A 24,307-nucleotide genomic window follows, 5' to 3' on the forward strand; every position below is an offset into this window, starting at 1 on the left:
GAAGACGCTTGATTTATTGGTTTTACACTTCTCAGCCGTACTAGGTTTGTAGTTCGCGTTGCTTAAAGTTGAATTTTGGCGGGCTACGGCGACGTACTCCCCCCAAGCCTCGTCAACCACGATAGCCGTAGCAGCGCCAGCCGTAGTGATTTGCTTAAACTCCCTAATATTGCAAATCCCCGCACTTGGCGTGCCTACATACCTTTCATTGGTTCCTCTGCCCGCTCACTTATTCCAAAATTTCACTTTGAATTAATTAACGAACAAACGCCAGACACAATAGAGTATTTCTGTCGAGGAACTATTGGCTGGTAGTTGCCTCGCGAAAATTTGATGTTCCTAAAACAAATGTTTGCCGGAGAGGCGAAGCTTCGAGGGCAAATATGCTAGTTTTAAGGACATCAAATTTCCATGGGGCAACTATCAGACCGACACTTCTGAGACATAAACACTCTATTGTCTTTATTGTTCCGCGCACCAGTTGAAAAACAGTCAAAACCCACTAAATGCAAGTCAATCAAATATTTTTTCATGTTTCCAGCCTGTCCAAAATTTCAATAACTCGCAACCGCACATTGGCTAAATAATGCGTTATACCTGTCAGAATTGAAAAGTTACTGTTCTTCCGATCTGCCAAACTTCGCGGCCGTCAAACTATTCAAAACTTTCCACGGATGAGTACTACCAATCCAGGTATTTTCCGCGGACGAGCACTATCCATCCGGGTATTTTCCGCGGGCGGGCACTATGGGCTGATAGTGTCTCTTCATGCAAAAACACTATCGCGACACGTGATCGATTTAAACCAATAAGAACCGGAGGAAATTTAGTGGTGAACTATAACGGCTGATAGTGTCTCTCCACGGATGGATACTATCGCGTCACGTGATCAATTTAAACCAATAAGAATCGGAGAAAATTTAGTGCTGAACTATAAACTCTGATAAAGCACGCCCTCTGGACCAATGATAGCGCTCGTCGTATCCAACCTGTATTACAATTATAAATATTACCAAAATTTTTCAGCATATTTTTCGGAAAACATAAGGGGTCGTCTTTTTACTTTCCAATTCCCCTCCTTATCAAATATCTTCATAGCAGCCGGCTATCCTCGGGAATTGATGGTGTGCCTAACTTTGATTTAACGCTTCCGAAAAATGAGTCAGCCATAAACTATGAAAGCTTACTTTCATGGTGACTCACTTTCATGATCTGGAACTCCATAATCAGACTTGCATGCATTTTTTTTCCTTGATATAAAATCAACATTACAAATATTACATTACAAATATTAGTTATATTGTCATTGGCTTACATTCCCACAGGGTAAAGTGTCTGTCTCGCACACGTACAGGTCATATTCCTTTTTGACATTGTCATCACAAATGTATGTTTTTGTTCTAGACGCCCTCCCCCCTCCCCCACCCTTTTTTTCTCACAGACAAGGTTTGGTGGTAGAAAGGAAGGGATGAGTTGTAACTTAGCGAGGTGTCTTGAAATATAGGGTACCCCCTGCCTCCATCCCTCACCCCATCCCCTTAAATCTGTCATTTTGTCAAGATTTATTTCTTCAGTAAATGGCTTAAACTCGGGGGTAACATGTGAACGTATCATGTGATCGTCCAGGTGAGTGTAGTCCTGAGAAGGACTGTTGTCGGTGGTGGTGACTTACTTTTGGACAACCTGTGTGGATGTCATCTTGACCCTTGAGTCTTCGTTTGTCCCTTTGCTATTATTCTTTTTTTTTTCGTGTTTTTAAATCTAAAATGTCACGTTATTTGCCTTCAGTTGTAGGGAAATCTAAAATATTTCCATTACAAGATCATGAAGTTTACAAACGATATACTAGAGAACTTTTTTTTATTAATAGCTTTGCACTAAGTTTCTAGTATTAACTATTAGCAACAGCTTTGAATAAAAGTTTTAACCTCACGTTTTTTTTATTTAACAATATATTTCTTAATAGTAAATGTAAGTAATGTCCCCGGCCACCACAGACACTGCTGCCATTTCATAAAACCCTTTTGACACTTATCTTCTACTTCAACATGTTTATAAGAAAATGTTTCTTTTCCAAATGTTACTAGCCCCCTGTAAGAGCCCGTGGTCTTTTTTGCAATTGCTTGATAGGTGGCTGAAACAGTTCAGTATTCAACGGAAAGGTTATAGGTCAAACAGACACCTTTTTCGCCGATGGCAACGACATATTTCTGTTTATAACAAGTACTTCTACGAAATACATAGTATGTTTTTCTTAAATACAGAACAGAGTGTCAAAGTGTATGATATAACTTATTATTACAGAGAGATAGGAAATATTATTCCGGTATTCAAAAAATTATGTATACCTCACACATTAAAAGAACTTTTTTTTACGAAACTAGCAATACTTTTAACAACTGTCGTTAAATGAAGTACTTGTGAATACTTCCTACTTATTTCTGGTTTATAATTTACAACTTCACACGCAAATTTACAAAGTTGCCGTAGCAACTCATTGGGTTTTCCCGTTGTTATGCCAATTTGCAAATGATTTCCTTCCTCAAAGGGCTCGGGAGGGATCTTAACTTTGACAAAATCGTGCGTGTACTTATCCCCTCATGCTAGTCTTCATCATTTGACAACACGTTTTCAATGTTAAGATTGGTGCTACGTTCGAAAAGCCATACCGATTCCAGACTGTTACATTGTAATAGGCTTCTTTACTGTTTGATCTTAAAATCTTCACTGATCTCACCGAACATCGGTAAAAGAAGGTCAGTGAAGATTCGTATCAAAGGATTGATTTGAAAGAACAGGCAAAACTTAATCCTAGGCTTCCAGGAGTTATAATCATCTGGAATTATTTCTCATCGTTTTAGGTTGTACAGTGTGATAATTGGTCTGTGCGATATTGTGACCTTTCCTTAAGACCCTGGTGAAAAAGTATAACGAGTGAGACTCGACTTCTGAAAAACAAAATTTCTTCATTATCTCAAGTTTTAGAACCCTATTTGTACTTTTCAACCATAAAAAAGCACCGAGCTCAGTTAATGTAATAGATGACCGAAAGAAATGATGGCTAAAAGTAAACCAAATGAAAAATAAGATGCGTGACTTTTGGGTTTCACAGAGGGTTAAAAAATTAAACAGTTACACTTTATTTGGCACTTTAACTGAGTGCTATCAGTCGATTAGAATGCCAAACACTGAAAGCTCAATACTAAGTGCAATTATCATATTAGATAAACGTTTTTTTTTACTCCAGGAACGTAATAGTCACTTGACCATGACCAGCGTTACGGTAACAACATTCATTGTCCTGGTTGTTACCATCGTTGTAAGAGCCTCCCCCACCCCCACAGGTGTTATAACCACCATTTCCACTGCTTCCCCCAGAGTATCCTCCTCCTCCTCCTCCTCCTCCTCCTGCTACTCCTCCTCCTCCCCCATAAGCTCCACCACCTCCACCAAACCCACCATCGACATCGTTATACCTGGCTCTTCCACCAACCCCTCCCTGTATAAATCCCTTGCCACCTTCTCCACCATATCCTGTGGTTCCATTAAAATTCACTCCACTTCTTCCACTGGAGTAAAACCCGCCACCACCACCACCTGAAATACAATGAATATATTTTAAGATTTTCGTAAACAGAAGCGAAACTATATTTAAATGGATGCTAACCCATTCGAATTTTGGAATTTTTTACAAGTATTGTAAAACGCTTCAGTAAACCCATATCAGTTCGGCCAAACCTTACATAATGTATTTTAATTGAGCCGCTATCCATGAGGTTTAATATTTGTATATAGCACCTGTAATACCTAGTTGTATAAACTGTTTTGTCTTATTTCCCTTGTCCAAGATATTATGAGTTGATTTACCGCTTACCAAAATGCTAAATTGCAGAGTTAATGAACGGTGAGTTTCTTGTTCTGACACGAAAAAACAAAGGAAATTTTTTTCCTCTAGAATCTTTATTGTCATTGTTCAGCGTGCGCTCTTGCACCGCGTCCTATTTGAAACCAAATCCTATTTGGCGTTGAAACCAAATTTTCGAAGTGGTCATATGATAAGATGCTTGTTAATCAAGTTTGATCGGGCTGGACGGGAAAATATTTGGCTCTCGGTCACGAGGCACGGAACGTGCTACATCGGTCCGTACGTCACGACCTCGAGCCAAATAATTTCTGTTCTCCCGCCAACATCGGTATCGCTACCTGGACTCGTCTATACAGTAAATATGACCTCCACGAGGTTCTCCGTTGGGTTAACCGTCAACTGTCAAATGGCAAAAATATTAATCATCAACTGTCAAAATCGCAATATTTTGCCGTCAACCGTCAAATAAGCAAGCCGATATTAGCCGTAAAATGTCTCAGATATCCTTAAATAAGAATCATACGATTGCCTTAATTGGAATCAAGTTCCATTTTTTATCAATAAAATTTTTGATAATCCCAAAATTACATTTATGCAAGTGCTTTAACTTCTATTCGCAAGTAAAACTGGCTAGCCACAGAGCTGACTTCCGGTTTAAAAACACTTCCGCTGTCGTAAAACGTTAGTAAGTTATCAATAAAAGGTGTCATAAATGAACAGTTCTTTACAAACGCGTCATCAAAAAAATCTAAGCCAAATTCGCATTTAGTTCTTTTTCTAAACGACATTCCAAAAAATGTTATGCTTACAGTTGCTGAAGTGATGGAGGCTTTGTCGAACATTGATCCAAGTAAGGCCGGTGGACTAGATGACATCCCCGGTTCACTCCTAAAACATACTGCCGCTGAAATTGCCCCTTCATTATACAGGCTCTTTAATATTTCGCTGTCTACGGGCTCTTTTCTAGCAAATTGGAAGCGCGCGAACATTGCACCCGTCTTTAAAAAGGGCGATCCTACCCTAACGGAGAATTACACGCCAATTTCTCTTTTATGCATTGTCTCCAAAGTTATGGAACGATGCGTGTTTAATCACTGCTACCCTCATTTATCGTCTTTTCTTCACCAACTCCAGCATGGCTTCCAGCCAGGAAAATCCACAGAAACGCAACTACTTGAGGTCTATCACGATATTTTAGACAAACTAGCCAATGGCCATGAAGTGGACGTAATCCATTTTGACCTGTCAAAGGCATTTGATAAGGTTCCACAGAGGCTACTCCTCTCGAAGCTTCAGATCCGTGGTATATCCGGTCCAGTTTTGTTGTGGTTCTCAAGCTATCTTTCTGACAGATACCAACGAGTTGTTGTTGACGGCATATCCTCAGACTGGCTTCCAGTCACATCAGGAGTACCCCAGGGCTCCATCCTGGGTCCGCTTTTATTTCTGGTCTTCATTAATGACATGTCGTGCCCCATTACTTACGGAAGTAAACTTGGCCTCTTTGTGGACGATAGCAAGCTATATCACCCTAATGCTTCCAATGGATGTGTCTCCCTGCTGCAAGCTAACTTGGACAACTCCAAAACTTGGTGTGACGACAACGTTATGTCCTTCAGCACAAAAAAAAAATGTAAAGTTCTACACATGTCAAAGAGAACCTCGCGCCAAAGAGAGAAGCATACATACCATTTAGACGGCCAGACCTTGGACTGGCCCCCTGACACCAAGGATTTAGGCGTGACTCTCATTACTCTACTATCATGGACGACGCAAATCGAAGAGATATGAGTCAAGTGTAACAAAGTTCTTGGTCTTGTATAGCGTGTCTGCGGTAGAGACATTGTTAACGTATCAACTATGTAAATGATGTACAATGCGTTAGTTCGCCCAATCGTCGAGTACGTATCCTCTGTATGGTCTCCTTACACAGGAAAGCATCGTAGGCTAATCGAAAATATACAACGACGGGCTACTAAATTCATACTTAACCACCCAGATAGGAAAACCAGCTACACTGCGAGACTGAAAACTCTTAGCCTACTGCCGCTTGAATTCAGAAGAGAAGTCCATGATCTTGTCATTTTATGCAAAATTAGGTCAGGTCTTATCAACGCTAGTTTTGACAATCTTCTGCTTCCTGCCAACCATATATACACAACCCGACGTCATCATCCTGCAAACATCCGCCCTTTATTTACTCGTACTCAGCGGTATTTTACAAACTCTTTCTTTCCTCGCACAATTAAATTATGGAAAGATTTACAGAGCAACTTTAAGCAAGCGAGCTCTTTACATAAATTTAAAGCCTTAGTGAAGCGGTTTTATACAGAAAAGCTCACGCTTTATACTCCGCCTGGTTTGGACACACTTCCGGTGTCGTAAAACGTTAGTCATTTATCAATAAAAGGTGTCATGAATTAACAGTTCTTTACAAACGCGTCATTATGAAAATTTTCAGCCAAATTCGTTTGTTTAGTTCGTTTGATAAACAACATTCCAAAAAATTAATCATCAACCGTCAATTGGCTTAAAATTTAACCGTCAACCGTCAACATCACCTTCTTCCCCCCTATTGAGACCCTCCCAGACGACCCTCGACCACGAGCTCGAGCTTGCCGACCAAATTAAGACATGTTCTATTTTCTAAAACTACACGGCATTCTTAAAATCTCGAGAAACTCAGGAGGATAACGACACATTAATTTCTAAAAGCACGAAAGCTTATCGGATACCAGTTGTCATCACTTAGAGACATCCAAACACCCCGGCTAAGCATATACAGCGAGACCGCTGCCTTATTTTAAACACCAGATAATCGACCTCATCGACAAGTCAGCAAAGCCCGAAATGCGAGTTTGCTATTTCAAATTTTTTATTAACGAACATTTGTAGCCCAACTAAAACAAAGAACCGGTTTAGAGCGGCTGTACACTCAAGATCATTTAAAGAAGAACGATATTGATGTTTGCGTCGCCTCCGAAATACACCTTGAGCCAGATAAACCCGAGTCTTTTGTCAGCATACAGATCTAAAACATACTCAGACGAGACAGGAGCTGGTCAAGAGTGGTTTTGAGGGAAAAAGGCGGAATTGCTGTTTATGTGAGAAGTAAACTAGATGTTGTTGATTGTTTATAGATTAAAACTACATAGTTTAATTTTTAAACATGATCTTTTATAAATACGCAGCAAGTTCTATTTTCACCTATGTATATTTCAGCGCACCGCACATGTTTTTATTTATCTCGGGATATTCATATTTTATCCGATATTTATTAAAGATTTATGTGACGCCGATGCATATTTCGAGTTATGGTGCACGCGAAAAGTTTGGAGAGCACAAGAGAGGAGTTGCTCGAAGGGCAGCCGGGAGCGTTCGGAGTTATCAATACAACACTAAAAATAATACCGACCGTTTAGAAAACTAAGAGGAAATTTCCTAAATTTACGAGTCCCGTGTGATAGATCTACCTCCTTGAACTGTTGCTTACTAGAATTGACGATCAGAAATTACGTCGCAATGTGTTGAAAATCTTAAAAAATTGTACGATTTTAAAGGAAAATCATCTATTGAACAACACCTTTGGGACATACATGCAGCAGCTCTTCAGAATAACATTTACCCCGACGTCGCGAAACCTCGGTCGAAGTAAAAAAGCTCAGTTTTGTTTTCAGCCACATCCACGCATCGCGTTTGGCATATAAAGTATCGTCGACTCCAAAACTAATTCCGTCGCTTTGAACAGTTACATGATGCTCAATGTTCTTAGAAACGATTATCATTTTAGCATATCTTCTTTTTAAATAGAGCTCCAAAAGGTTAAAGGGAAAACAGTCTTCAAAGTTTTGAAACTACGCGGGTAAACTCGATGGAAATCTTTCGCCAACAATGAAGTCAGTCTGAACCATCTCTATCAGCCAGCCATTAAATTATAAGCCAATTAGAGCGCACGTTATAATATGATTATAATGTAACATTAAATGAACAGCTGAGATATAAGGAATCATCACGATATACCCTTACCTGACCATTCATCATCAGCATTGTGTGCACCATGTCCATTGCTCCCCCCTGACCATGATTCGTATCCAGGATTCCCTGCTGTGTTTGTACTGGCGTCACATCCTTCTTGTCTTGACTTAGCTCTATTTACCCCTCCTCCGCCTCCAGCTATTATCAAAGGTGTGTTGGCTCCTCTCACCACAAACGTTCCTCCACCACCTCCAGAAGAATATAATTCCGTGTTTATTCCTCCTTCTTGACCAACAAGTATTTGAATGACTTCACCCTTGTTTAGGCGGAACGTTCCTATCATTCTTGCTCCTCTTCCTTGGTACTGAATACTGTTAGTTTGTATATCGTACCCTCCAGCAGCTGCTATTGCTTTTATTCTGTAATCACCAGTGTACGGCACAGTCCACTGTTGAACGCCGCTGGACAGCGTAACCTGTCCGTCATGATCCTGTCCTGTGTAGTGACTGCCCAGCGTTGTTGGACCAATTCTTCCACTGGTGTCGAGGTTTGTAAAAACGGCTTTGAAAGCTGAAAGGGAAGAGTTAAGTTATCTACATCGTTATAACCATAATTGTTATAGTTTTTTCCTTTCATTGGAGGTAAATTTGCATCTACAAAAAGGACATGGAAAAGTTACAATCTTGTAGATTGATCCTTAAAATTACTCACCATTAATGCAATTACTAAGTTAAGTAATATTAATTTTTTTTTTGTTCGATCATTTATTCAATTCATTGTCTCTCAATGGACGTGTACCCACTCGTCACGCAATATTTTTCCCCGAAAGAATATCAAGCATCACATATGACTGTGGTTGAAATGTTGTGTGGGTCCCTTAAGTTCGTTGTGAAAACAGATCGCTTTTGAAATAGGCCGTCAACTAAAACTGTTCGTTTTTTTCGTCATTTCCAAAGGTTACGAAGTCTTTATACTTCTTTGAACTTTCCTTTCTTAAGTTTGAGTTATAGACGAATAACTGATATGTCCAGCCATTCTGCGTGACAAAAGTCGAGAATTGAGCAAACCATAAAATTTTGATTTAGCGTCTGGGGCGCTAGTGTACTTTCGACACATCAAGGGAGAGCACTTTTTTGAACCAAGTGATTTAATTCTGGTTTTCACGTGACGTCATCAAATTTAGAAATAAGGAATTATCAATCTATATGAGATTTAATAGAACAGTTAAATTCTTATCTTTTTACAAATTCTCAGTTTGATCGGGTTTTTCTTGACACGATATTAACATACTAGCAGGTAGGTTGAAGAAAAGATAGACAGATAGACAGATAGAGAGATAGATATAATTTGGATATATCAACAAAGTTGAAATGGTAAATTGGCCACCGTAACGATTACAAAACCTGACGTTTCGAACGCTAGCCCTTCGTCGGAGCGAATTGAGGAATTGTGGGTTGTGCGTGCTTTTAAAGGCAGAAAATGGAGCTACGTTATTGGTGGGAACATGGCAACGAGAAAAACACGAATAAATTAGTGGAATGAAAGATAGATAGATAGATAGATTGATAGATGAGTGCGTAAGCACGAAACTCTGAGTAACAGAAACCATGTGTCGTCTTCTTTGATCGCTACCTACTGTATTGAGCTCTGCACATGTATGTTGAGCACTATTCAACAGTATCGGCTACCTCCTCACATGAATAGATAGATAGATATGTTTAATCAACTCTTTTATCGGCAGAGATCGAGATTAATATTCAACCATCTTGACCGAACAAGCCTGGTTGATAAAATATTTACTACATTGAAAAAGATTTCGCTTTATTAATTAGTTCTTATTAACCGAGCGGGAGGTCTGTATGGGAGAATCTTGACCGAGGTTGCCAGTACAGACAGAACGCAGTGAGGTCTGTACCGGCGATCGAAGTCAAGATTCTCCCATGCAGACCGACCTAGCTCGGTTAATAAGAGGTTTATTATATGGCTGTGTCTTATATGGCAATTTTTTTATATTCTTTGTACCTTTTTATCTTCTAGACCGGTCGAGATGCCGGTCTAGATGGGATAATATAGACCGCTTTCAATATTGATTTCAGCCAATCAAATTTATGAATTCGGTAGTTCCCAGTCCTCCTGAGACACAGCCCTATGATAAGAGTTGAGAATGTCCTTTTTCCTTCGAGAGCTGGGAAAGAAAGCCAACTGTGTTTGTTGCACAACAAACTAAGGAGAGTCGTTTCTATTTTCTTTGTTTTGAATATCCTCTGCCGCTTTTTGCCTTTCCGTCGCCGAAATTTTCCAAGAGTTACGAATGTAGTTCTTGTTCTATTTTTTCATGTGCGGGATCAATGCGGACAATCCTGAGCGGGCAAGATGGCCCATCTTGCCTGCTCGGTTAGCCAGTCAGAACACAGGATTTGCTTCCTCTTGCCCACGGACACTGCGTGCGATGTAATAAATAACCCTTAATAAATCATATTTCAACAGCATGCACGAAAATCTCATTACATTCAAAAAGTTATCATAAATATGCCCTCAAGGGTTACCTTTTTATGGGGAAAAACTTCAATGGTACAGAAAGCTGCGAATCTATCTGTCCTAACTCTGGGTCTCTCTACAAGGAGGCAATCCCCTGACCGAAGATTGTAACCATGAGGAACTACTTCCACCATATAGAGAGACCCTTAAGGTTCAGTATTAAGAAGGTCCTTAAAAACCCTGATGCAGGCAAGATACCTGCGCTTACTTAGGGTGGGGAGGGCAGACAAAACAAATGATTCCTCATAACCATTATCTGGAAAGATAATCTTCAATGCCCTCCTCTGAACGGCTTCGATAATATCCGATAGATAGTCAGGCAGAGCTGCCCACCCAGGTGATGCGTATTCAACAAGAGATCTGATTAATGACAAATGTATCTACACTAGGTCAGTATAACGGGGCTCTGACTTCTTAAGTAATCTTGAGGCATGCGCCCTCTTATTAGCACTTCAAACAATATACTGAACATGCTAATTCCACTTTAGGTCATTAGATATATATGTCCCTTGGAGCTTGAGACTCTTTCCGTATGTCATTACCTAGTATCTTAAGGGTATCTGGAACCATAGCTTGGTTTTCAAGAAAGTTGACAACCATTCCTTTGCATTTCTTGGGATTTCATTGCATACCTCGGCTAGTAGCATAACCACAATGTCCTGAACAACAAACAAGAGATACCTTGGGCTAAATCTGGATATTCACTCAATCACAGTTGTGTCATCCACATATTTAGTGCGCAGATGCCAATTGTCAGCCAGCTTATTAACCAAGGCAACAAAAAGGATAGGGGGTAGCTTTATCTCTTGGGGGATACCCGGCCATGAGGATAGACGGGGGCAGATAAGGCCCCTTTGATTCTAACAATCTAAGATCTGCTGGTAAGGAAAACATAGATCCATTTGACTAATTAAGACATTGCTCACACCCAGATGTTGAAGCTCAAGTTGTAACTTACTATGATCAGCAGGATAAAATCCTTTACTAAAGTCTGCAAATAAATATTCCAATAAAATTTCCAGGACAATCAAGAAACATCAGTATTAAATGCACAAAATAGACTAATGCATGGATTGTTAATTTTCCACCGATAGAAAAATGTTTACAGTCAAGGCTATTGCTAACCTGCTTAAGTAATGAGTCTCTTGTGAAACCTTCCATGACTTTAGATATCTGGCCAGTTGGGGTTATAGGTTTTAGGTCCTCGTCCATAGACTTAGGGGGACTGACTCTTGGCACTAACTATGGAATCGATACCTTCACTTATCTGTTGAGATTTCTTAATCTGAACAGTCCTTGTGTGAGAATTTGTAGTCATTTAGATGTTTATGAGCCCTCAGAAGAAGACTACAGGTTTTGTGCACCAGAAACCTTTTTTCGAATATCGCCCGCACAAAACATTGCACAGACCTGAATCTTGGCGAGAGTGTTCGAATATTTATCTTGTTTTGTCCCTTTGATTCTTTCCTTTATTTGTTTTGAAAATTTTTTGATGATGGTGGGACAGTGAAACCTGGGGATGGGTACACAGCGCTTATATCCATCTTGAGAAACAGTAAAATGCGCGAGACAAACCTACCTTTTTCAAAAGGATTAAAAAGACTGAAAAATGACAGATTATTTCCATTGACTGGTCCTGGCTAGAACGATCAGCTGAGCTGCAATCGTCACGCAATGAATGAACTGTAAATAACAGTTGAAAGACGGACACAAAGACCATTGGTTCTGTTTTGAGGCTTTACGTGAGCAATTAATGGAAGTCGGACCACGGTTGATCTCAATGTAAACAACGCTATTAGTGATTCAGAATAGGGGCGCCTATTCGTGTTGGGGTGCTTAATGGAACGCGAGTGCCTTTTCAATACGAGCGCTTGTTAGAATAGGAGCGCTCATTAAAAAAGTCTAATGTGACGGGGCGCTTCTGAGAGAGGGGGCGCTTACTTTAAGGAGGGCACTAATTCGAATCCTCACGGTAGTTATCTAGCGTAGTTGATTGAAAATTGACTGCGTGTTTATTTTTTGTTTTTGTGTTTGATTGATATTTTGTTCTATGCTATGGAACGAACTTCATGCTTAAAGTTTAATTGTCGACGTCCTCACAATATAAGGATTATTGTAACGTAACTTATCCTTATCTTGTACCGTGTACAATGAGTTTCACTCGGTGTGGGCATTTTACAAACTTGATCTTATTTTCCCCCCTAGGTATACAGGGGCGGATACAGGGGGGGTGGATAGGGTGGATATCCACCCCCCCATTTTTCAGTAAAAAAAAATCGTAATGTCACTTTATTTGAAATAGAAAATAAATAAAGAAAGAAAAATTAGCTCTCGCTCATGTCTGGTTGTTGTTACGCCACGTTTCGTCGTCTGCCGCCACTTTTCGCGCAAAAGTTCGCAAGGAAGCCATTTGACAACGCCTAGTGAGGCGAAGTAAGATTCTGATTGGCTCATTATTGCGAAATTTGTAGGGAAACGTTCGCGCTTACCAACCCATGCGCTCAGTCGATGCTCAGGTTTGATGGCAACCTCGTTCCCAGGGTCTTGTAGGTAATTTCCAAGATGGCGGGTCGACCCAAATATGGTCTGCCATCCACCCCCCCTTTTGAAATCCTGGATCCGCCCCTGGTATAAAACATAAGCATTGTTGGCAAAAATAACTTGGATAGGTACCACGTCTCCTGCAGTCTCCTCCACAGCCCTAATTTGGTCTCGTCACGCAACGCCCTCTCCCCCACGTTGCGTGACAAGACTAAGCAATGATTGCTCATAGGTTACGACGATCCTTACTGCTGTTCCTCTCCATCAGAGACAGTCTTTATTATTCAGTTACAGCTAGTTGCCCCAAAAAGTATTTTCAAAGTAATTTTACAAAGGAAAGCAAACCAAAGACTCTATTTCATCTCTAACAATCACTGAACAAAGATACTTTTCTGTCTCCCTTCTTCAAACAAGTGAAAATAGATTGAATGAAGAGACAACTATCATGTTTCAAGGCGTAACAACGTAGGCTCCTTATTTGGTTGTTGCCTATCTGGCCTTTTCCCTGAGGGTGTGAAATACATGATAAAATGCATGTTATATGAAAGAAATTGACACGTGATAAGGTGAAGTCTAAGGTTGCAAAAAGCGAAATTTATTTGTAAAAAAACGTCCAAGCACGCGAGAATTGCATAGAAAATTGACCAACAGAAGCATAACGTTCCTTGCGAAATTTTTTTCTTTATTGAGGTAGGATTGTTATAAAATTTACGTTGTTAATGGCATTTCATCAGAGAAAGGCTAGTCCATAGTTGTGAGTAAAAAGTAAACACCAAATTGTAACGGCAAAGTACCGTTTAAACATAAATAATTGATCAATGAAGAACTTTTAGAGGCAAAGAAACGAATACTTTAACATGGCTTGCGGTTTTTCCGACAACCTTTTTGTAAACAGCTAGCTGTACACCTTTTCTTTCCTCGTGGAAGAGGTTATGTACGATGCAAGTGCGTATGTTACTCATCAAAAGAACAATCCTTTTTTGTTGTTTTTGTTTGACAGCAGCTATTAGCTTCCATTAATAAGAGAAACATTTTTGGGACATTAGGTTTACCAAACTTGTGATAATTGGGATTAAAAAATTGGAAAATGTGCAGTTCAAAATTTTTGCAAGTATGAGTAAAAGTGATGGGGTCCATAGATGGTCACAAAATAGACTCTAATAAGGTGAGAATTTTAAGAGGCCAGCGGCACTTACCCAACAAGAATTATTTAATTTCTTCCACCCCTCCTACTACCCCCCTCCCCCCACTTTTCCATGTAACGGAAGGCAAATTGAATAGGGATATGGTTGGTATAAACAGTATAGTGCTTGCTGATTGCCTGAAAGTCTTCCACTTATGTTAATCCTTACGCTTATGTCAACCAAGTTGTTTAGAAGACGTTAATGAACTTGTGCGCGTGCGACTCGCGTGCGCGTGCTTTGGGACTACGTGGGCTAATAATGTCGTAAGCAAATCACGCGGACTCTTTAATTTTGACGAGTGCGATTTTTCAGAGGGTGTTGAAAATTTCTTAGTTTATCGAGTAGCAGTTTTAAGTTGTAGTTTACCGTGAGTCTACAGTTTACTGTGTTGGAATTAAAGTGTTTGTTTGGATTTCCCGTTTCGCTTCCGAACATAAGTCTTGACTAGACAGTATAAGCATAAAAACAAGGCTACGTTTTGATAATCTTATCCATATATGCTTATCCTTATGTCCGTGCGTTCCATCCAGCGCATAAGCTTTTACATGCCTATCCCTCTGCTTGCATCGCAAGTAAATACTGAGCTCAATATTGGAACAATAGTTTTATGATAAACAAAACAGCACCCTTTCGGAACTTTCATTCCACAAACCTTTACAGTAAAATCTGGAACAGTGATTGTCTTGCACTAAATCCTAATCAGGCCATATTTCCTTCTTTGAGGCCTAATTTAGTTTCAAATCATATTCCTCATAATGCTCATTTACCAGTCTAACGATTCATACCCTAGTATGGAAATCAAACACCCATTTCTATTGACGACAAAAATTACATTGGCTTATCCAATTCATGATTTGCCTCACAGAGCCTTTGATCGGCAAGGGTGTGTTTAAATCTGTCTTTCTTCGACTAAAAAGCTAAAGTCAGTGAGACCTTTTCCAGCTAGACATAGGGGATTTAATGCGACTGTTATTCATCAAATTCCTCCGGTTTCTGATGAGAAATTTACGGTAGAAATGTCCAAATTCCCCCCAAAGGATTTGCAAGAATAGGCGAAAGTGTATTTAGAGAACAAGTCAAATACTTCGCTCAACGTTTCACAAACGAACAAATTATGTTGAACAATTCAGATCTTAACGAATGAGAGTCGCATTGATTAACGTAATTGTTAGCTACAACCACCTCTCGTTGTAACTTTCTGGGTTACTTTTGTTAGTGAAGGATTATTAAATAAAAAATTTGTTTTTAGGCCGTGTTTCAATCGTTTTAAAGACAATTTAATGCCACCAATTTTATTTCGAAATCAATTTTTGCAGAAAAACCATTGTGATTTGAGAGCGAGAGAGAAGAAAGAATGAATATTATTCATCGCCAAAAGGTCGTGACCGAAGTCTTTGCCCAAAAATTCTGACCGGCCGGCAGAATGAGATATGTATGTGAAAACCTGTAACGAAGCTTGAGATGTTCTGCAAAGTGACTCCAGCGAAACGGAAACCGCCCGCTGTGTGCGGGCCGGATGGCGAGAATACTGCCCGCTCTCGGAACTAATCAGATTGCACGATTTGTACAAGGGCGTAGCCGGGGGGAGGGGGTTCTTGGGTGCCCGTGACCCCTCCTCGGTGGGCCTTCCTCATAGCAAACAACCTACAATATTCAGGTAACGAAAACGCCATGACAATATCTTGGCCGTAAAAGCCATTGTTGAAAAGCCCACTCTTTTAAAATTTGTTGTTTTTGCAAAGTATTTTCGTCAACGGCTCTTGTATTTAGTTAATATAGGCCTTCACGGCGCGATAATATGACTGAGCCCGCTGATACACGCGAGAGAGCAGCGGTGTAAGTGGTAAGTAGACTCTGTGACCCCGCCTTTGAAAAATCCTGGCTACACCCCTGTTGTAGAATACCGCCTGCTCACGAACTGAGAAAAAATATTCTTGTTTATGTCGTTCTTGGTGTGTGTCAATTTAGGGTTGATTCAATCGCAACGTATCGTGGTACCCTAACTTCCAGCCCTGATTGGCATTAGGGGCGGCATTCTGAATGGTGCAAGCGTACCCCGATGCTGTGATATGATTGGTACGTGATACATACCTGATGCGGCAATCTGATTGGTTTTGTGATAAATGAAAAATAGGGTAATCTGATTGGTACGTGATATCTACGATATTGCAGCAATATGATTGGCTTGTGATACATGAGAAATGCCGCAGTCTGATTGGTGCGAGCGACATACCACTTTTTTCGCTGGCATAGAGTTATTTATTTATTTTATTTTTTTTTTTTAAATAACTCAATGATGGATAGGGCTTTCTCCAATTTAAAAGTGTAACATTTTTCGCACTTACTGCAGTTAAACTCGCTTTTGCATTCGCACGAGTAGGAACCATCCGTGTTATTGCAAATTTCTCTTTTGTGACAACGGTGGGTGTTACTGATACACTCGTCTATATCTAGAAAACACAAAGGGAAGCAATATGGACATATAAGTTTTAACACGAAATGACTGACACCCATTTCAATAGTTTTCATGTACTTTAATGCAAACCAAGACCTCAAATATCAAACTTTTCCCAACGCCAGTTGACAACACGGCCCCTAGGTCCTTTCAAAATACCAGTGTATAAATTGCTTCTCATTCCGATCTTAATGCGCACTACATGCTAATTTCCGAAAGATTTTATGCTTCCTTGAGAGCGGAATCGAAACTTACAACGTCATCTGTAGAGTCTATGATCATGTCCTCTCTTTACTGCGAGAGCGAAATGTCCGAATGACGTATTTGGCTTGTGATTGACAGATAGAGCAAAATTGCACCAATTAGCAAAATTGCAAAACAAAGATGAGTTCGGACAGGCGTAATGCTCACTTCCCCACCCCAGCCCCTCTGTTTATTTTTGACTGTCACCTGCACCTTTAATCCAAATTACTTTCGCACCCCAGCCTTCCGCTGCCATTAAAGTCTGACATGGTGGTCAGTTTTCGCTGAAAAAGTACTGAGCAGTCACTCGCCAAAATTACGCTCGCTCTGCATGCTGTTTAACCATCTGTCTATCAAAATCTAGTAATTTGAATATATCAACAAAGTTAAAATGGTAAATTGGCCACCGTAACGATTACAAAAGCTGACGTTTCGAGCGTTAGCCCTTCGTCGGAGCGAATAGAGGAATTGTGGGTTGTGTGTGCTTTTAAAGGCAGAAAATGGAGCTACGTTATTGGTGGGAACATGGCAAGAAGGAAACCAAGAATAAATTAGTGGAATGAAAAGCATTCGTTGATCCCTGTGGGATTTAGACTGCCGCTTTGAAAGAGGAGCTTTTGTTCAAGATTTTTAGGGCTTTCCGTGCTACCTAAGTGTAAGGAAAGACCGCAGATTGCCATATGTTGCTTAGAATGATTAGGTAAATTAAAATGTCTAGCGACTGGTTTCGATGTGTCCTTGTCATTCCTTTCCACGTCTCGAAGGTGTTCTTCGAATCGGTCACCTAGTCTTCTGCCTGTTTCGCCGATGTATATCTTTTCGCAATAAGTGCAAGTTATGCAATAGATTACATTGTAGCACGGTAGCACGGAAAGTCGTAAAAGTCTAGAACAAAAGCTCATCTTTCACACCAGCAGTCTAAATCCCACAGGGATCAACGAACGCTTTTCATTCCACTCATTTATTCTTGTTTTTCTCGTTGCCATGTTCCCACCAATAACGTAGCTCCATTTTCTACCTTGAAAAGCACACACAACCCACAATTCCTCTATTCGCTCCGACGAAGGGCTACCGCTCGAAACGTCAGCTTTTGCAATCGTTACGGTGGTCAATTTACCATTTCAACTTTGTTGATATATCCAAATTATTCCGTTACTCCCACCGACGCAGCCCCAAACAGTTTCTTTCGAAACTATCAGCTTTTATCAAAATCTAGCTTTGAAAGAGTTAAAGAATAAACTGCAACTCGCAAAAGGTTTATATCACCGAAAACCGTCGGTTTGATATTACATTTATCGTACACTGTAAGACTTGAGATCACCGCAACACCGCAATGCGAGTTGTTTTTCTCTGTAATACCGTATGAAAAAGGTCAACACTACAACAATATGATTGGTTTGTGACACATGAAAAATGCGGCAATCTGATTGGTGCGAGCGACATACTACTCATTACGCTTACATTACACTGAATTATTGATTCATTCATTTAAATAATTCAATTATGGATAGGACTTTCTCCAATGAAAGAGCTGATCATTTTTCACACTTGCTGAAATGAAACTCGGTTTTCCATTCACATAGGTAGGACCCGTCTGTGTTATTGGAAATTATCGTGATATGGATACACGGTGCTTGGAGAGCAAAGGACAAGCTCTCGTCATGTTTAGGCTTATACAAACAAACATGGATTATGAATCTACTGTGTTCTATGTTGGGTAAACTTTAGATAGACGAATGTCATGGTTACCTGTACAGTTCTTGCCATCGCCATTAAACCCTTCTTTGCAACTGCAGTTGAAGGAACCTTCGGTATTATTACAGTGAGCATGGACACTACAGTTGTGGGCATCGGTGGCACATTCGTTTATATCTGAAGAAACATATGCTTTCCGTTAAAAAAAAATAATGACAAATCATAAAAGCATATTTAAGAATTCGTCTGATCGTTTTTAACCTGTGACATGCCAAATTCTACAATATTGAAATATTACTGAAAGCGCCACGTCAAATAATGTTTATCATTTAATTGGCATTACCACCAATCCAAAAGTAAACAAGCTGAAATAAAATTAATTAACAGACACATCAAGAGGGACACGGGTCTTTTAATGGAAAAGAGGACGCGAGACGTGCGTGACGTGATGCTAAGATTGATTGTAGAATGAAAATATAACTGTGCTTAAAAACATTGTAAACTTGACTAAACTCCAGACACAAATAGTGTAATACAACCTAAACTGAACCAACACAATTTGTTTTTCACCACTTGTAAAATCGTTTGATGACAGGTGGTAGCATTCGAAACATGAAACGCGTGATAAAATGAACACTGCGATGGATGCAAAGCGTGATGCGATGGATGCAATGCGATGGATGCAAAGCGTGATAAATAACCGGCGTGATAAACTGCCGGTTTGAAAGATGAGCCGGTTTGAAAAATGACACATTGGCAGCCGACTGATCCCTCTACATTGCCATACACAGCTTTCTGATGAAAATCGTCGATGTTCTTGATACGCTCGTCAAGTTTAGGCAAATATAAACAAACTGATTTCGATGCTTGGAACAGGTGGACACATTTCATTGTTACCTGTGCATTTTTTGCCATCGCCATTAAACCCAACTTTGCAGCTGCAGTTGAAAGAACCTTCGGTATTGTTGCACTTGGCATTAACGTTGCAATTGTGCGTATTGGTAGTACACTCGTCTACATCTGTAGGAACAAATTATTTCCGTTAATAATGAAATTAAAAAAGAAAATTGCATGAGCTTTTACAGGTATGTTCTGATTGGACGACCTGCGATACTCAACAGGACTGAAAGCTCACTGAAAGTGCACCACGTGCAATGATGTCTTGGGGCCACTTATTTTTTATGGGGGGGGGGGGGGTTGGGAGGATCGCATGGTTTTTAAAGGGAACAGCTACAAAGTGTGATACATACATCATAATTGACTTTTTGTTGTGCAGTATCGCTGAGTATTTTTACAAGTTGTGCTGTATTTTGACTGGCCCGTAAGGCGAGTCAAATTATAAACGACAGCTACAACTGTCATTCTTGGTGTGTGTCAAATATCACTGAAAGCGCCCGCGACAAATGATCTTTATCATTCAATTTACACTGAAAGGACTAATCCGCAGGTAAACAATCTTAAATCAAAATTAATTAACAGCCACATCATCAGGAAAGGACACGCGTCTTCTAAGACAAAAAAAGGGCGCGATACGTGAATATTGTGATGCTAGCAATGATTACAGAATGAAAATGTAGCTGTGATTAAAGAAATTGTGAACTTGACTCCACACAAAAAGAATGTAATGCAACTAAAACTGAAAGAACACAATTTTTCGTCCACGACTCGTAAATCGTTTAATAACAGGTAGTGTTACGGTATTTTCTCAACCGCCAGAAAGATACAACTCGTACTAACTCAACTACTTTATTGATTGACGTACTAACTGCGGAGCGATACCAATAACTAATACAATAACTATCCTCTTAACTTAGCTACGGAGCGACATTAATACCTATACAATTACTATCCTCTTAACTTAGAGCCTTCTATAAATACTATAACCTCAATCTCAGTGCACTACTGCACAACTCACGGTTCTCTTTAAAGATCCTCGCCGCTTATCAATATCCATAACACTTTTCAAGGCAGCCTTGCACACGACTGACGATTCCAGTAAAATAATACCAACAACTCTATCCGGCTCTCGCTCCTCTAGGCTCCTCGTAGTAACGCTGACTCACTGAAAAAGGCCTCTAATAACCTATCGCGACTCCTTAGATATATTTTTGAATGTGTAGTACCAAGTATGTAAATTATGTAGAAAGGCTGATAGTTTCGAAAGAAACTGTTTGGGGCTACGTCGGTGGGAGTAACGAAATAATTTGAATATATCAACAAAGTTAAAATGGTAAATGTAAATTATGTAATTGTTGACTGAAAAGCCCCAGATGGAGATGTGTTCAATAAAATGTATGCATGTATGTATGTATGTATGTATGTATGTATGTATGTATGATTGCATGTATGTATGTATGTATGTATGTATGTATGTATGTATGTATGTATGTAAGTATGTAGAGAGAATAAACTTGGTGTCGGTGAAACAGTGCTCGATACAAATAGTAGAGCGGGCATAATGTGTAATAGGCAGAAAAAAATAACTACATATACATCCCTACAGACCTGTTTCGTGGTTTCTCACTCATCAGGGGATTTTAAAAGATACCTATAAGCCTACAGACATACATATGTATGTATGTATCTTTTAAAAAAGTTCCAGAATGTTCTAGAGATCTGTAATACTGCTATTTTTTAGTAACATTACACTACTATTACATCATAACGAAAATATGCTGGCTAACTGTTCTAGAAAGTTCCATTAAAAGTTCTTAATGAGTCAACATGACTAAGTGTTCTCAAAAACTTCCTCGATTCTATTTTTAGCAACTATGTAACACCACGCTCTCCATAACAGTAGTAGCACCCTAGACACGAAATGCGTTGTGAAATGAACACTGCAATGGATGCAAAGCGTGATAAATGACACATTTGCAGCCGACTCATATCTCTACATTACAATAAACAGCTTTCTTACGAAAATCGTCGATGCTTTTGATACGCTCGCCAAGTTTAGGCAAATATAAACAAACTGATTTCGATGCCTGGAATAGGTGGACACATTTCATAGTTACCTGTGCATTTTTTGCCATCGCCATTAAACCCAACCTTGCAGCTGCAGTCGAAAGAACCTTCGGTATTGTTGCACTTGGCATTAACGCCGCAGTTGTGGGTATTGTTGGTACACTCGTCTACATCTGCAGGAATAAATTATTTCCGTTAATAATGAAATTTAAAAAAAATGATATAAGCTTTTACAGGTATGTTCTGATTGGAAGACCTCCGATACTCAACAGGACTGAAAGCTCACTGAAAGTGCACCACGTGCAATGATGTTTTGGGGCCACTTATTTTTTATCGAAGGGAGGGGGTTGGGAGGATCGCATGGTATTTAAAGGGAGCGGCTTCAAAGTGTGATATATATATATCATAATTGACTTTTTGTTGTCTAGTATCGCTGAGTATTTTTACGAGTTGTGCCGTATTTTGACAAGCCCGCAAGGCGAGTCAAATTATAAGCGACAGGTCAAACTGTCATTTTTGGTGGGTGTCAAATATCATTGAAAGCGCCTGCGTCAAGTAATCTTTATAATTTAATTTACACGAAAACGACCAATCCACAGGTAAACAATCTTAAATAAAATTAACAGGCACATACATCATCAAGAAAGGACACGCGTCTTCTAAGACAGAAAAGGGCGCGAGACGTGCATGATGTGGTGCTAGCAATGCTTACAGAATGAAAATGTAACTGTGGTTAAAAAGAAATTGTAAACTTGACTTAACTCCACACAAAAATAATGTAATGCAACTAAAACTAAAAGAACACAATTTGTCGTCCGTCCACGACTCGTAAATCATTTGATGACAGGTAGAGTTACGGTATTTTCTCAACCGCCAGAAAGATATAACTCGTACTAACTCAACTATTTTATTGACTGACGTACTAACTACGGAGCGATACCAATAACTAATACAATAACTATCCTCTTAACTTAAATCCCTCCATAAATACCATAATTTCAATCTCAGTACACTACTGCACAACTCACGGTTCTCTTTAAAGATCCTTTTCGCTTATCAATATCCACAACACTTTTCTAAGGCAGCCTTCCAGACGGCTGACGATTCCAGTAAATAATTATAACAACTCTATCCGGCTCTCGCTCCTGTGGGCTCCAAGTAGCAACACTAACTCACTGGAAAAGGTCTCTAACTTTAACCTATCGCGACTCCTTATATATCTTTTTGTATGTATAGTATCAAGTATATGAATTATGTAATTGTTGACTGAAAAGCCCCAGATGGGGATGTGTTCAATAAAATGTATGTCAGTACGTATGTACGTATCTTTTAAAAAAGTTCCAGAACGTTCTAGAGATCTGTAATACTGCTATTTTTAGTAACATTACACTACTCATGGCGAAAATATGCTGGCTAACTGTTCTAGAAAGTTGCATTAAAATTTCTTGATGAGTCAGCATGACTAAACGTTCTAGAAACTTCCTCGATTCTATTTTGAGCAACTATGTAACACCATGCTCTCCATAACAGTAGTAGCACCCTAGACACGAAACACGTAATAAAATGAACACTGCGATGGATGAAAAGCTTGATAAATAACACATTAGCAGCCGACTCTGATTCCTCAGTACATTACTATAAACAGCTTTCTCATGAAAATCGTTGATGTTCTTGATACGCTCGTCAAATTTAGGCAAATATAAACCAACTGTTTTCTATGCTTGGAGCAATTCATTTGGACAGATTTCATAGTTACCTGTGCATTTTTTGCCATCGCCATTAAACCCAACCTTGCAGCTGCAGTTAAAAGAACCTTCGGTATTTTTGCACTCAGCATTGACATCACAGTTGTGGGTTTTGGTGGAACACTCGTTTACATCTGTACAAACAAAATTATTAAATTTTAAAAGAGTCGAGAAAAGCTTTTGCAGGTATGTTCTAATTGGATGGCCTGTGGTATTCGACAGGACTGAAAGCTCACTGAAAGTGCATCACGTGGAATGATGTTTGGGGAGCAGTCATTTTTTATCAGAGGGGGAAGGGAGATTGGAAGGATCACGTGGTTTTCAGGGGGAACGGATACAAAGTGTGATACATAGATCCTAATAAAAGTTTTGTTGGGTATTATCGTTGAGTATTTTTACGAGGTGTGCAGTATTTTGACGAAAACGTAGGGAAAGTTAAAATACAAACAACTACGCACCAAAACATTTAATAAGAGATTTATTATCCAACGCGCCAAATTGTGTATTCAGTGCGGGTGAATTTCGCGGATATCTATTTACCGGGAGTGCAAAGCGGAACGCTATCAGCGCGTTGTCGTGTTGGTGTTTCTGTTTTCTTCAATTGATGATGAAATTTCAATGTCGTCTAACTGCTTTTATTCCTTTCCTTTATCTAATAAAACTGGATCAATATTTGCCAGCCATTCCAACTCTTCATCGTTAGAAGGATAACTTGAATTTTTCATCATTTTTGTTTGTAACCTGAATCCAATTCGTCGCTTGCGCAATGGGAGAAAACCTGTCTTGAGCGTTATTTGTACTCTAAGAAGCACAGTTGGATAATAAATGACTCGTAAATCATCAGAACGCATGTCGAAGCATACAAGATCATGGTAAAATGGATGCAAAAGAGACGCATAATTGTAGTAGCTAACATGATTATTAGAGCGCACGTGCAAAGCAACTCTTGCCTTTTTCACAGTGGTCTCCCATGTAACCAGGTGGACACACACACTTGTATCCCTTGTCCGTAAATCCAACCAAGCAAGTTGCATTGTTGTAGCACATGTTGAAACAACACTTGTTCTAATGGGGAAAAATATTGAGCCTTTTTTTTTCATAA

General features: G+C 39.5%; 2 protein-coding genes across 2 annotated transcripts in view; both read right to left on the bottom strand.

The window, feature by feature from the left end:
• Positions 1-1,843: 1,843 nt before the first annotated feature.
• LOC111343668 (uncharacterized) lies at positions 1,844-19,417 on the bottom strand. Its single transcript, XM_088749260.1, has 5 exons — positions 19,198-19,417; positions 18,551-18,673; positions 16,449-16,553; positions 7,892-8,410; positions 1,844-3,597 (listed from the first exon to the last, which is right to left on the bottom strand). The coding sequence occupies exons 1-5, from the start codon at positions 19,415-19,417 to the stop codon at positions 3,239-3,241; spliced, it is 1,326 nt and encodes a 441-aa protein (XP_088605386.1). The 3' UTR covers positions 1,844-3,238.
• A 2,031-nt stretch (positions 19,418-21,448) lies between these two features.
• The window catches only part of LOC148737111 (uncharacterized), a 45,418-nt gene continuing 42,559 nt past the window's right edge, over positions 21,449-24,307 (bottom strand). Inside the window, exons 5-6 of the mRNA XM_088749261.1 lie at positions 23,217-23,339; positions 21,449-21,633 (exon numbers count right to left, since the gene is read on the bottom strand). Coding sequence (XP_088605387.1) covers positions 21,449-21,633; positions 23,217-23,339 — 308 coding nt within the window. The remainder of the gene's footprint in view (positions 21,634-23,216; positions 23,340-24,307) is intronic.

The sequence above is a fragment of the Stylophora pistillata genome, chromosome 2 (genome assembly GCF_964205215.1).
Source record: "Stylophora pistillata chromosome 2, jaStyPist1.2, whole genome shotgun sequence".
NCBI classification, from domain to species: Eukaryota; Metazoa; Cnidaria; class Anthozoa; order Scleractinia; family Pocilloporidae; genus Stylophora; species Stylophora pistillata.